This window comes from Mirounga angustirostris, unplaced genomic scaffold, assembly GCF_029215605.1.
Source record: "Mirounga angustirostris isolate CCGP_5_RB_7025 unplaced genomic scaffold, mMirAng1.0.hap1 SCAF_8, whole genome shotgun sequence".
Taxonomy (NCBI): Eukaryota; Metazoa; Chordata; class Mammalia; order Carnivora; family Phocidae; genus Mirounga; species Mirounga angustirostris.
The window spans coordinates 123612230-123625219 of record NW_026991716.1 but is presented as its reverse complement, the minus strand read 5'-3'; the positions used below and the strand labels follow the sequence as shown (position 1 = coordinate 123625219).

The 12990-nt window shown below is 41.4% G+C and overlaps 1 protein-coding gene across 12 annotated transcripts in view; it reads right to left on the bottom strand.

The window, feature by feature from the left end:
• The window catches only part of AIG1 (androgen induced 1), a 301519-nt gene that overhangs the window by 190391 nt on the left and 98138 nt on the right, over positions 1–12990 (bottom strand). Inside the window, exon 4 of one of the 12 annotated variants that reach the window (XM_064598179.1) lies at positions 1–12990. This exon is cut by the window's left edge and continues 15806 nt beyond it. The exons of the other annotated variants lie outside the window; for them this stretch is intronic. Within the exon in view, the coding sequence (XP_064454249.1) occupies positions 12973–12990 (18 nt within the window). The 3' untranslated portion in view covers positions 1–12972. 12 annotated transcript variants of the gene reach the window in all.

Below are 12990 nucleotides of genomic sequence, written 5' to 3'. Positions count from 1 at the left end.
TCTCTCCTGAATTCCCCTCCATAAGGTCCCTTCTTAGTAGTAGGCGTCTTGATGATGCTCTAACAACTCAAGGAATGTAGCACTTGGTGCCACCCAAGGATGCTCATTCTATCTTTGGATATCTGAGATGATAAGGAAGCTCTCTCTGATTCTGCACAGAATTCTGTCTCTGTGAAGCCTCCATCCATTGGTTCTAGTTTTCTTGCTCCTAATTTTATAGAAAAAGCCTAAACTCTCCAATTTGGAGACACTTAAAATCATCCAGGTAAGACATAGATGAGGTGGTGGCAGTGGAGATGGAGAGAAGAGAATGTATCTTATGTTTATTCCAAAGACATTTTAGTGTCATAGTCACCTTTATCTTTCTACAGTGTCATTTAACTTGTCTTGAGCTGCCATTCTATTTAGTTGTGGGAAATGTGGAGACCATAGGGACAGCATGATACAGCATAAATGATGGTTTAGGTGATGGCCCGTGAGGTCAGACTGCTGGGCTAGAATCCTGGCTGGAGTACTCTCTGGCTAAGTGACCTTCAGTAACTTAGCTACTAAAACTACAGCCACTTCCAGGGAAACTCAGTTCAGTTCAGTTATTTCATAGTCAAATTCAGAACTCCAACACTCAAATTAGGATTCTGCCCTTCCTTCTCTTTTTCCTATGGTAGGATCTAAATTCTAGGAAGACCCGTATGTGTCATGGCATCAGGAAGGAGACATCCAGTCTGTTAGCCCCCATTCTTGCTGATTTTTGCTGGGGATGTTGGCCCATGCTGCTTTTGCCACTGACATTGCTTCTGTTTCCACAGCCTCCAGCACATGGAATCCACATCACATCTGCTGATGGCATCCCTTCTGCAGGACACCAAGGCCTTTGGGAATCCCTCCCAGGGCAGCCTCTGGGGACACAGGGAATTTTAAGATATTTTCCATGTAGCCCGAACATCTCAACCAGCCGTTGCTGCTTTTCCACTCCACCATCATGCTGCTGCAAGATTTCCCTATTAGGTGTGGCCTCTTCTGGAATGACTACTGGACGCAAACCCAGGTCCTTTGGGATTTCCCCAAATGTTTCTGGGGTTTCCGTTCTCTCTCGTCTCCAGAGGCACCAGGGTATGGCATACCTTCTCAGGGTACTTCAGCATCTCGACTGCAGATCCTTTTCCTGCCAACAGCTAACATGTCATTTCCTGTGGAACAAAAAGAGGCTTCTCCAACCTCACCCTTCATTCTCCTCAACTCTACTAAGTTGTCAGGCTTTGGCTTTTGATGGGAGAAGCAAACCTCAAAGGCATTTTTTCAAGTTTGTCTTTTTTAAAAGTTCTGTCTTGTAATTAACCAAGCAAAACAGTAGAAAATCAAAACCAACCCTGGCTCCCAACTCTCTGTTATGAATCACATGACCCAATTGTAGAAGTCAGTAGCCAAGAATTTGCTTCTTTTTTTTCTGCAATTAGCTCATCCCTGAAGCTCAAAGCCTCAGAGATATGAGGTAAAAGAGAATTACCAAGAAGGAGAAAACATGGGTTAGAATTTTAAAAGTCAGTCCCATTATAACTACACTTGATTTGGTAGTGCTTACTTTATTCCTGAACGCTGTTATTAAATTAAATTTACATCTTACGTCGATGGCACAATAGAAATGAGGGGGTAAAGTAATGCAGAGGTAGTTTCTGTTCAACTTGGTATAGGGGGTGGTGAAGAGGGTATACAGCCAGAACTGAATAACCTGGATTTAAATCCTAGGTGTCTTTGGGCAAGTTGCTAACTTCCTACACCTCAGTCCCTACATCTGTTAAATACTAATAGTAATAACAATGAACTCATATGAGGATCACACGAATTCACTCATGGAGAGCATTAGGACAATGGCACAAATTAGAAAACAAGTGACATTAGTTATTATTCCGTGTGGGATGTGGAGAGAGGTATAGAGGTAAGGACAGCTCTACTAATCAGATTTACAACTAACTTGCTAGTTCCTGAGGTGGAACTAGAAGCATGTTCTCCTTCCTCCAAATCATTACGCCCATCCACTGGGAACCTAGACTCAAAAGACATGGATAAAATGCCCACCCCCACCAGGGATGGAGAGTGTCCCCAGGTCCTCACCAAAGAGGAGAAGTAGGGTTACTGTTTTTCATCACTCCAGGCAGAGTAGAGGGTGGTGGAGAGGTCCACTGCCTGTGGATTTCTAATCTGATTGACAGAAAAGCAGCATCTGCATCTTTTAGATGAATTGTAGGGTCCCCTCTACTTACAGAGCCCCTGGGCTACTCCTGACTATAACTGACCCACAAAATCCTTTACAATATATAGCTTAAAGTCAACCACAAGTTTAAATTTACAGCCAGCACTGGTGCTTAAATCAAACTGCTGTGTTGCAATAGAGTTATGTGGGAAAGCTTTATTTTTATGGCTTACACACTTCAGCTACTTTAGGGAACAGTCTAGGGATCAAAGGACATCTCATAACGAAGCAATATTTGCTTGGCCTTCCTAATGGAACAGTCCTGTGGACCTTTTGTAAATAAAATGATTCACTTTATGGGCTGGAGTAGCAAGGTGGATGGTAGTGACATTTACTGAAATGGAGAACAGGGAGGGAGGTGGGAGTAGTCCAAATTGCAGTTTTGGATGTGTTACCTACAAAGTACCTATGAGAAATCTGAGTGGAGGTATTAGGTAGGTCCAGAACTCAAATGAGATATAAATATGGGAGTTCTGTTGACTTTTGTTGGGTGAAATCATAGAACAGGAAAAACGTCTCTAGGAGAGATTGTAGGAGCTTTGGCCCCAGGACACCACAATATGTAAACGTTTAGGAGAGGAGGAACCCACAAAGAAAATGAGAAGCAGCCAGGAGAAAACCAGAGGCCAAGAAGAGAGAGTTCCAAGGAAGAGGAAGTGGCTAGTTAGGTAAAATACCGCTCAGAGAGTCAAGGGAAGTGAGGAGGAAAACGTGTCCATAGAATCGGTCAACATGGAGGTGATTGTGAACCCTCCATGTTGAACTGAGAGCAGGCTCAGTGGAGTGGTTAAGCAGGATTCTGGTTCAGAGTGGGTTAGAGAGTGAACAGGAGTCAGGCAGTGGAGACAATTTGTGTAGATAACTCTGTGGAGAAGCTTAGGCTGAAGGAAGAGGAGAGAGAAAGAGATATGTAAGCTCTGTGAGAGTAAGGAGTACCGAGAATTCAGTAGACAGAGAGGGACAAGGATACAGAGGTTGTCACATCGGGGATTCACGTTGTCTTGAACATCACCTGAAATCATTCTGTTGTTGTCAGAATCCTCTACTCTCATAAAACTGGCCTTAAAAAAAAAGTCTTTTCTCCATTCTCTTCAGTAGTGAATTCATCACCTATCTACAGCTTCAACTAGCAATCTATGCAGCTGACTCCCCACACTAAGCCCTCTGCGCTCCAACACTTTATCTGATGATGGGTAGCTCACGTGGAGTCTCACAGTGTCCCCAAAACAACATGTCCCTATAAAGAGTAGAAATTTTCTCATCTAGGTCCTCTTTGCTCCCCTATTTCCTTTAATGGGACATCCAGATACTCACACTTAAAACCATGTTTTCCTTTTCTGTCATCAGGAAACCATCTCATATTCTCTGGCTCAGAGGCTTCCTCTTGGTGGTCCCCCTGCCCAGACCACTTTCTCCACCGCTTCAATCTGTTAAAAACCTACCCATCCTTTAAAGCTTATGACATGTGATCCAGGAAACTCTGCTGATCCTTCCAATTTGTTGGGATCTCCTAACAGTTAGGCCTTCTTGTGCACTTCTCTTCAGTTAGATTTATTTGAGAGGTTGTCTTATCTGCCTGATTAGACTTTAAAGTTACTCATTTTTGCATCCCTTGCATCACTAGATACAACAGGCACTCACCAACTTTTGTTTAACTGGCTCAAAAACAAATTAATAAATTCTTTAGATGAAATGAGTTTTTTCCAGTTGTATGCATGCAGAATAAATAATACACTGGAAACTTAAGAATGCACTCAACTGGAGTACAGAAATGAGCTCATATGAACATGGCACTGCCAAAAATCGCTTTTCTTTCCTGGAACAAGTACTTATTTAACTTTTTATTATGGTATGGAATATTTCAAATATGCATAAAAGTAGAAAGAATAGCATAATGAACCCCCATGAACCTATGATCCAGTTGCAACAACTCACAATATTTTCCCAATCTAATTTTGTCTGTTCATCAACCCCCTCCCATTTTTTTCCTGGAGTATTTTAAAGCAAACTCCAGACATTGTATCATTTCACTTATATATACCTCAGTAAATATCTCTACCAGATGAAGTTTTGTTTTATAATTTAACCACATGTCAAACCTAATGAAATTAATGCTAATTACTTAATATGATTTAATATTTAGGTTTTGTTCATACGTCCTCAATTTGTTGCAATCATTTTATTCAGAGAATGCTTAATTTAATACTTATTGCCCATTTTAAGGCAATTTAGTGCTGGACATTAACTCTTGATTCTTTTAGCACATGTGCTGGCAGAGGTTAAGGAAAAAGGAGATATTCAATTTTTGAATTACTTAATAATTTCCTTGATTCATTTCCTTCACTCTTCAGCTACTGCTGTTTTGGATCTTTCTCATTATCATGTTTATCAAAAAATGGGAAGGAAAAGAAAATGTGGTGGAGGCTACTATTTGTTTGTCCCCCAGTATCTTTTGTCCCCTTTCTCTAGAAGAATAGAAGTATCGCACAAGGCTAAAGATGACATTTCCTAGACTCTCTTGCAGTTAGACAGCCACAAGACCATGCAACTTTTTTAGCAAAAGTGATGTGTGCAATTTCTGGGTCATGCCTTTAACTGGAAAGATGTGTGCTGTCTCCTCTCTGATACCCCCTTCTTAATGGCTTAAATGCAGATGTAGTGTGGTAAGCCATCTGCCACCAAGCAGATGATGAACAACCCTAGAGGATACAGAAGCAACCAGATGAAAGAGCCTGGGGCCCTAGTTGACCTCATCGGGAAGAACTGGCCTGCCAACATGCAGACCATCAGTTTTAAACTACTGTTATTTTGGTATCAGTTACAATAGCTGTCCTGATATCTTAATTAAGTTAGAAGGTAAAACTCAACAATGTCAGTATTATAAATCAAATGAAAGTTTTCTAAAAATCTAATGAGAGTTTCTGTTCCTTACATAACAGTCAAATATTCTCTGCATATGTTTCCAATTATTACTAGCTATCATTCTGTCTGGGAGCATGACAATCAACTGACATTAGTTAACTGATTGTATACCACGACAAGCAGCAAAGTAGAAAGATTGGCTGGGTTTGGTTCCAGACAAATTTATCCTCCCTTGCTACTTCCTAGCTAAGAAGAAATTATTAAAACTATGTGACACCTCAAAGATCTGTAAAATGGGAATAACAGGGTTCCCTAGAAGATTAATTAGGGAAAATAAATAAGTTTGTGTATATCAGAGGAGTGAACACAGTACTTGGCACAGAGAGGTTTCCAGAAAAGGTGAATTTCATTTCCTTTGGTTCCCTGTGTACATAAGGCCTAGGGGTCTGATGATATTTTCCAATAATCTACTATTCTATAGCCATTCAGGTCTCCAATCCTTGTCCAAAACAGCAAAAATGAGTGGACACTGAGTAGGAGTCCTGAGATTCACAATGCCAGTCTCTTTTTAAAGGCTGTGAAAGAAACTGTAGAAAGCACTTATGGATGAAAACCTCCCAAGGATTATAGGCTGCTTAGAAAGAATGTTAATAAGCACTGTATTAGGGAAATACTAGCCGATATAGCACTCTACCCTCTCATCTCAGAGGGTTTGTCTCCTTTATGTAACAGCAGGGGTCTAGAGCATGAGGCTCTGCTCCATCCAGTTATTCAAGGGTCCAGACGGGCAGAGTCACCGACCAGCCTGATAACAAGGGATGGGAGGATTATGTGGGAGGTATTTACGGGCCAGGCCAGGAAGTGATTTCATAACTTCCGCTCACATTCCACTGTCCATGAGTCTTCTACTGAGACCTAACTGCAAGGGCTCCTGGCCAATATGGTTTGGTGAGTGCCCAGGAAGAAGAGAGATAAATGTGGGGATCAGCTAGCAGTATCTGTCATAAGTAGTTATCCTGAAGGAATTTACTGAACTGTTTTATTTAGCTTCGACTTGAGTATTGGGAGAATACACTTAAAACACTTGGCCAAACCCTCGATTAGCGGTGTCTCACAACAATCCTTGTTATGATAAAAGAAATGAATTTAGGGAAGATAATTTTTTAAAGAATTGATCAGGCAAAAATCTCCTGAACACTTCAAAGGGACTTCAGTAAATAATAATAATCACTTAAAAAAATGGTTTTAATGGCAAAAACCCAAATTATTTTAGTTAGAAAAAGACTCAAGCGTTGGATCCTTTTCTTCTAGGGAAAAACAAGCACTTTTGTTTAGCGAAGGATTTGAACTTCTAAGGGATTTTCAAGAGTCATTAACTTCACGTTGTCTTTTCCTAAACAATGGTGTCCTAGTTACTGGACCAACAGCACACAGGTGGCCCAGAAACCACACACGCATTGGTCACAGCTACTGTGAGAGTCTCTCAGACACATGGCAAAACCTGCTAAGAGGCTGCAGACGATTATGTTTCATTATAATGATATTTCCAGAAATAAAGGGAATTACACATTAATAAAGCAATGGAACTATGTGGGTAACCATGACAACTGCTGCAAATTTAATAACATTTTATACTCCCCAAGATTTTTTTTTCTTTTCTTTTTTTTTTTTATTGCCAGATAGATGAGAGAAATTCTGAGAAAGAGCTGAGAAGCACTATGTCTCTCATCTGTACCCTCACAGTTTCAAAGATGTCACGGGCATGCTCAGCACACGCCCCTCCTGGTTCCCATATGTGTATTTATGTTGAAGGATGGGCGTCCTTCAAGATAAATACACAAGATAAAGGTGGTTACAGTCTGGAGCCCACAGTCCAGTGTCTTTAAATGACATCTGGTCAGAGAACTGTTTCTCCAAGTCAAGTCCAATTTCGTTTGCTTTCAAAAGTATATTTCTCTTTTTGAATTCTCACCAAAGCAAATGTCTCTCATGCGTATCTATAGAAATTTCTGAAGCTTCCTAAATATCTAAATAAAATTTTAGAACATTTTATTTTTTTTAAAGATTTTATTTTTAAGTAGTTTCTACACCCAATGTGGGGCTTGAACTCAGAACCCTAAGATCAAGAGTCACATGCTCTACCAGCTGAGCCTGCCAGGTGTCTCTTAGAACATTTTAAAGAAAGACATAATCTAAATTATGCAGCCTTCCAGTTAATTCAAATGAATCCAATCATCTTTTTGTTTTTGTTTTGCCTTTTTTGTGTTAACAAATGAGAAGTCACAAGTGGGAAGGATTATTTTAAAGTTTCTCTTCCTCCTCCCCCAATTCAAGGAATGCACAAACAACTAACTTCTTTTTACCATTTTTCTGCATATTCTCCTATGATCTGTCCTTGTCATGTACAGATTAACATTCAGATCAATATAGAAAATGTATTCCAGATGACAGTACTGTAAGGGGCAGAAAGAAGACAAAAGGCCATTCCCGTGTAGCTGGAGAAGCTTTCTGTCCCTGCCAAGAGCAATGTCAGAATAGCGCTTCTTTCACCAGGAGAAAAGGAGGGTCTCGAGGAGGTGAGGCCAGCAAGGGAAAATTATCTACCCCTCAAGTGCTGTTACTCCATCTGCCCTTATTTCTGGTTCAAGTGAAAGATGAAGTGGTCCATCTTCCCTCACCTCAAAAATGGCCATATACGTAGGATTTTGTTATTGCTTTTTGCTATTTAGGCAGGCTCCTCTTTTCTCTGTGGCTTGTCGCCTTGCCGTCATTGTGCTGCTCCTCATGCCAGTCACTGTCCTTCTCTGAGGGGACCTCCGAGTGGCTTAGGACGTTCCTTCTTCCGGAAGTGCCCTCCTCAGGGCTCCTACCCCCTTTCTCCCTGGGCTAGTTTCCCATGCCCATGACCTCCTTCTCAGTCTTCTCCCTTTCGTGTGGGCACTGGCCACGGCTCTATTCCCAGCCTTCTCCTCCCTCCTAAACCCAGACTGTCCCTGTCACTTCTTTCTCTCAACCCCGAAGCAGGAAGCCTTCTAAAATGCTGCCCTGACCCCACTTTCCCTCTGTTTAAAATCCTTCAACAACTCCCCAGAGCAGGATTACCTTCAGTCTTCTTGGCCAGGACACCGGAAGCTTCTGGCTCAGCCCTGCATGACTGCTAAATGCCTTCACCTCCTGGGCCCTCTCCTGTGGCGGGCTCACACTTTACGCAAGTTTGTCAAACATATGGTGGGATTTCCTGCCTCTGCTTATGCTGTTCCTCCACCTGGGCTGCCTTTCCTTCCTTTCCCCGTCTCTCTAATGTGTAAATCGAATCATCTTCCTCATGCAACCCTTTCCCATGCTTTATCGTTTCTGAGAGATAAAACCTAAACTAGTTTTTGGTCCATAGGGCTCTCCCAGATCTCAGCCCCTGCTTCCTTTTCTAACCACACCTCCAGGTATGCCCCATCTTTGACTCCGCTCCCAGATAATCCAGTTGTTTTGAGTCCCTAAACGCAGCATGAATGGCAGTTGTTCCCCAAATCATCACATCTGCTCTAAACTTTCAATTTCAGCTCCCCAAAAGTGGTCCCCGGAACTCTTCCCTCTTTTGTCCCTTCTTGGAGCTTTAATGGTCTCTCCCTTGACTGGCTGTTCTTTCTCTAGGGGAACAAAATCAGTGCCCAGAATGGTCCCAGGCACAAGGGGGTTAAGTGAATATCTGTAGAGCAAATACCTACAAAAGGGTTAATCTCTGACTGTGACTCTTCCTCATTCCCTGGAGAGGCCCAATAATACTGCCCACAATGGAGCATCTTTTTTTCCAGTGTGAATGGACAGAGAGGATCCTGTTTGTTTTTCTGCTCTGGCCAGCCACAGGGAGCCCTGGGTGATGCTCCTGGAAGTAGTAATGACTGGGAGTTGCTGGAGGTCACCTGCCAAGAGGTAGAGAGATCTAGCACATGTCCTGACCTTCCTGGGATCTGAGAGTTACTGCAGGCTGGGGGCAGGGCAAGGACCGGCCCAGAAGGATAAAGACTTTTAGGTTTCTGTCCATATATGAAACTGTATAACTTGAAATTATCCAAATAATTATGTGGATTAAAGGGATTTCTAAGTACAACCCCTCCAACAAAGTTATGATGTCTCCAAGAGAGAATGCCTCATATAAAAAATAGCCATTGGCATATGACTCTTTGAAGTCTCATGGTCAGCAGAGCATGGGATGGGCAGGAAGAGAAATTCCCTCATAAATCACTTGTGATTCTTCTCAGTCTTCTGCATTTTACTGATCATACCTGAAACAATTTATTTCTCTTATATAATCCTTTCTCTTCTCCTACTTTTTTCTTCCATCTCTTGCCCACTCACCAAGAGAAAGGTTATTTCCTTGCTTTCCCCCTAACTGCTTAAAGTCTTTAACCCTCAGTTTCTATTTCTGTGAAATGGGAATAATAATAGGGCTGTGAGGATTAAGTAGACAATATCTAGAAAGTGCTTAGCACAGCAAGAGAGAGGAGCGTGATGCGTGTTAGCTGTAATGATTGCCCTTTATATTCCATTTATGAGTGACAAACAGAAGAAAATACAATAAATAAATCCCTATTAAGGAAAAGAAAAGTAGTAAGTCTTAGGATGCAATTAACATATAAAGCCAGAGCCATCAACTTCTTCATTGTCTTTAAAATAACCAGACTTATCCTTCTGAATTACTATACTGAGTAAACAATCAATACTTAATTGCTTACTCCTAAGTGCATGACTTATTCCAGGTCACGTGGAGGATACAAAAAGAGAGCTTTGAGGAACTGACACTCTAGTAGAGAAGTCATATCTATTTCTTTTCTATTTCTGTAATGTGTATCCTAGCTATTCCTCAAAAAGACAAGGCAGCTTGCAGTAAAATGCTCAGGGTGGTGGAAATCAACACAAAATGAAGAATCGGACAAAAAAATATGGTGGGAAAGAAGGAGAGAAAACTATTTGGAAGCCACAAATAAGCTGTTTTTTTTTTTTTTTTAAATTTCAACTTTATTTGGCCAATGTGTTCAATTCCAATATTACGGTAGAAATGCCTGAAGAATTGTGAACATCTGATTCAGTTCAAACATCCTTGGCTGTCTCCCAGCCTGGAAATGGAGGGTCCTGCCTGATACCAACTGCAGACCACACAGGAAGTCACAGAGCAGGGAGAGAGGGGAGCTGCCCACACCTGTCCTGGGTCTCAGCTGGCGACTGCCCCTCATGAAGTTGTATTAGGGCCCATGCTGTGACAGAGACTACCAGTCCCTGTTTAACCAAATTATTTCATTCCCGCCCCCACTAGCTTATAAGCTCCACAAGGAGAGGGATTCTTCCTGTTTCCTCCTAGTGTAAGTGGTAAGGAGCGGATCACACATAGTACATGTTCCATCAGTATTTGTGGTAGGAAGGAAAGAAGACATTTTAGAGAGACACGCTCAGTCATGGCCACAGTGGCATGAGGTGAGAGTGACTGCATCCAGCCTGACTTCGTCCCTCCCCATATGGGACAGGAGTCTCCAGGAAGGCCTGGCCAAGTTAGAATGGACATCCTGACATCCAAAAATGTCTAAAAAATCTCACAGATGGAATTTTAAAATAAGCGATAGTATAAACCTCACAGAAAGGAGACATTGCCAGCATGAAGTTCCAAAATGTTTTAGTGAGCACTCTGGAGAAAGCCACATATGAAAAAGTACATCCCAATTAACAACAAAAAAGATGGCCCATGAAAATGGGCTGGCCTGGAGATAAATCCCTTTCCAAAAATTGAAAAGCAAAAAAAAAAAAAGGGCTTATTTTTAAAAACTTTTATAAGTTTTTAATTCCAGTTAGTTAACATACAGTGTTAGTTTCAGTTGTACAGTATAGTGGTTCAATAGTTCCATAGTCATCCAGTGCTTATTGTAAGTACACTCCTTAATCCCCATCATCTGTTTCACCCATCCCCCCCATCCCCTCTCCTCTGGTAACCATCAGTTCTCTATAATTAAGAGTTTGTTTCTTGATTTGTCTCTCTCTCTCTTTTTTCCCCTTTGCTCATTTGTTTTGTTTCTTAAATTCCACACATGAGTGAAATCATATGGCATTATGTCTTTCTCTGATGAACTTATTTTGCTTAGCATTATACTCTCTAGCTCCATCCATGTCATTGCAAATGGCAAGATTTCATTCTTTTTTATGGCTGAATAATTTTCCAGTGTATGTATATACCACTTCTTCTTTGTCCATTCATCAATCAATGGACACCTGGGTTGCTTCCACATCTTGGTTATCGTAAATAATGTTGCTATAAACATAGGGGTGCATGTATTCCTTTGAACTAGTGTTTTTGTATTCTTTGGATAAATATCCAGTAGTGCAATTGCAGGATCATAGGGTAGTTCTATTTTTAAGTTCTTGAGGATCCCCCCAAACTGTTTTCCACAATGGCTGCACCAGTTTGCATTCCCATCAATAGTGCATAAGGGTTCCTATTTCACCACATCCTCACTAACACCTGTTATTTCTTGTGTTGTTGATTTTAGCCATTCTGACAGGTATGAGGTGAGATCTCACTGTAGTTTTGATTTGCATTTCCCTGATGATAAGTGATGATGAACATCTTTTCATGGGTTTGTTGGTCATCTGGATGTCTTTTTTGGAGAAATATCTGTTCATGCCTTCTGCCCATTTTTAATTGGATGACTTGTTTTTTGGGTGTTGAGTTTTATAAATTCTTTTTTTTTTTTAAAGATTTTATTTATTTATTTATTTGAGAGAGAGAGAGAGAGAGAAACAGCATGAGAGGGGATAGGGTCAGAGGGAGAATCAGGCTCCCCGCCGAGCCGGGAGCCCGATGCGGGACTCGATCCCAGGACTCCGGGACCATGACCTGAGCCGAAGGCAGTCGCTTAACCAACTGAGCCACTCAGGCGCCCGAGTTTTATAAATTCTTTATATGTCTTGGATACTAATCCTTTATTGTATATGCCATTTGCAAATATCTTCTCCCATTCAGGAGGTTGTCTTTTAGTTTTATTGATTGCTTTCTATGCTGTGCAGAAGCTTTTATTTTTTAAGATTTTATTTATTTATTTGACAGAGAGGGAAAGAGAGAGAGCACAAGCAGGGGGAGTGGCAGGCAGAGGGAGAAGCAGGGTCCCCACTGTACAGAGAGCCCAATGCGGGGCTCGATCCCAGGACCTGGCATCCTGACGTGAGCTGAAAGCATACACTTAATCGACTGAGCCACCCAGGCGCCCCAAAAGTTTTTATTTTGTTGTAGTCCCAGTAGTTTAGTTTTGCTTTTGTTTTCCTTGCCTTGGGTAACACATCTAGAAAAAAGTGGCTAAGGCTAATGTCAAAGAGGTTACCACCTGTCGTCTCTTTTAGGATTTTTATGATTTCAGGTCTCACATTTAGGTCTGAAAAAGACAGGCTTAAATGTATATGTGTATTAGAATGAAGTGTTGCTTAAAAAAATTTTCTGCATTTCTGATCAACGTCCCCTCTTTATGGGGAGGATCTCTGTAGTGCACGAGAGCACTAAATGTGGCATCAGAGGAGAAGTAGAGACAGTTCACATTAACAAAAAGGAGCATGCCAGCATCAGGAGATATAACAGTTTTCCCTATTAAATTCTAGGAGGTGACTGTATAGATACTTACATAAAAAATACTGAGTAAACCAATAGGCTATATCTCCAGAGTGATTTTGTAGAACAGGCAGTTCAGACTGGCAGAAAATGCCTGGAGTCATAGAAGCTTGACTTCAATGGGCAGGAGGCATGAACAGACATTTCTCCAAAATGGAGAAACTGGCCACATTTTTAATTTCGGAGACTCAGTTCTTCAGCTGTGAGATGGTGGTAACAGTCCCTAATCCTCAGGGTCACT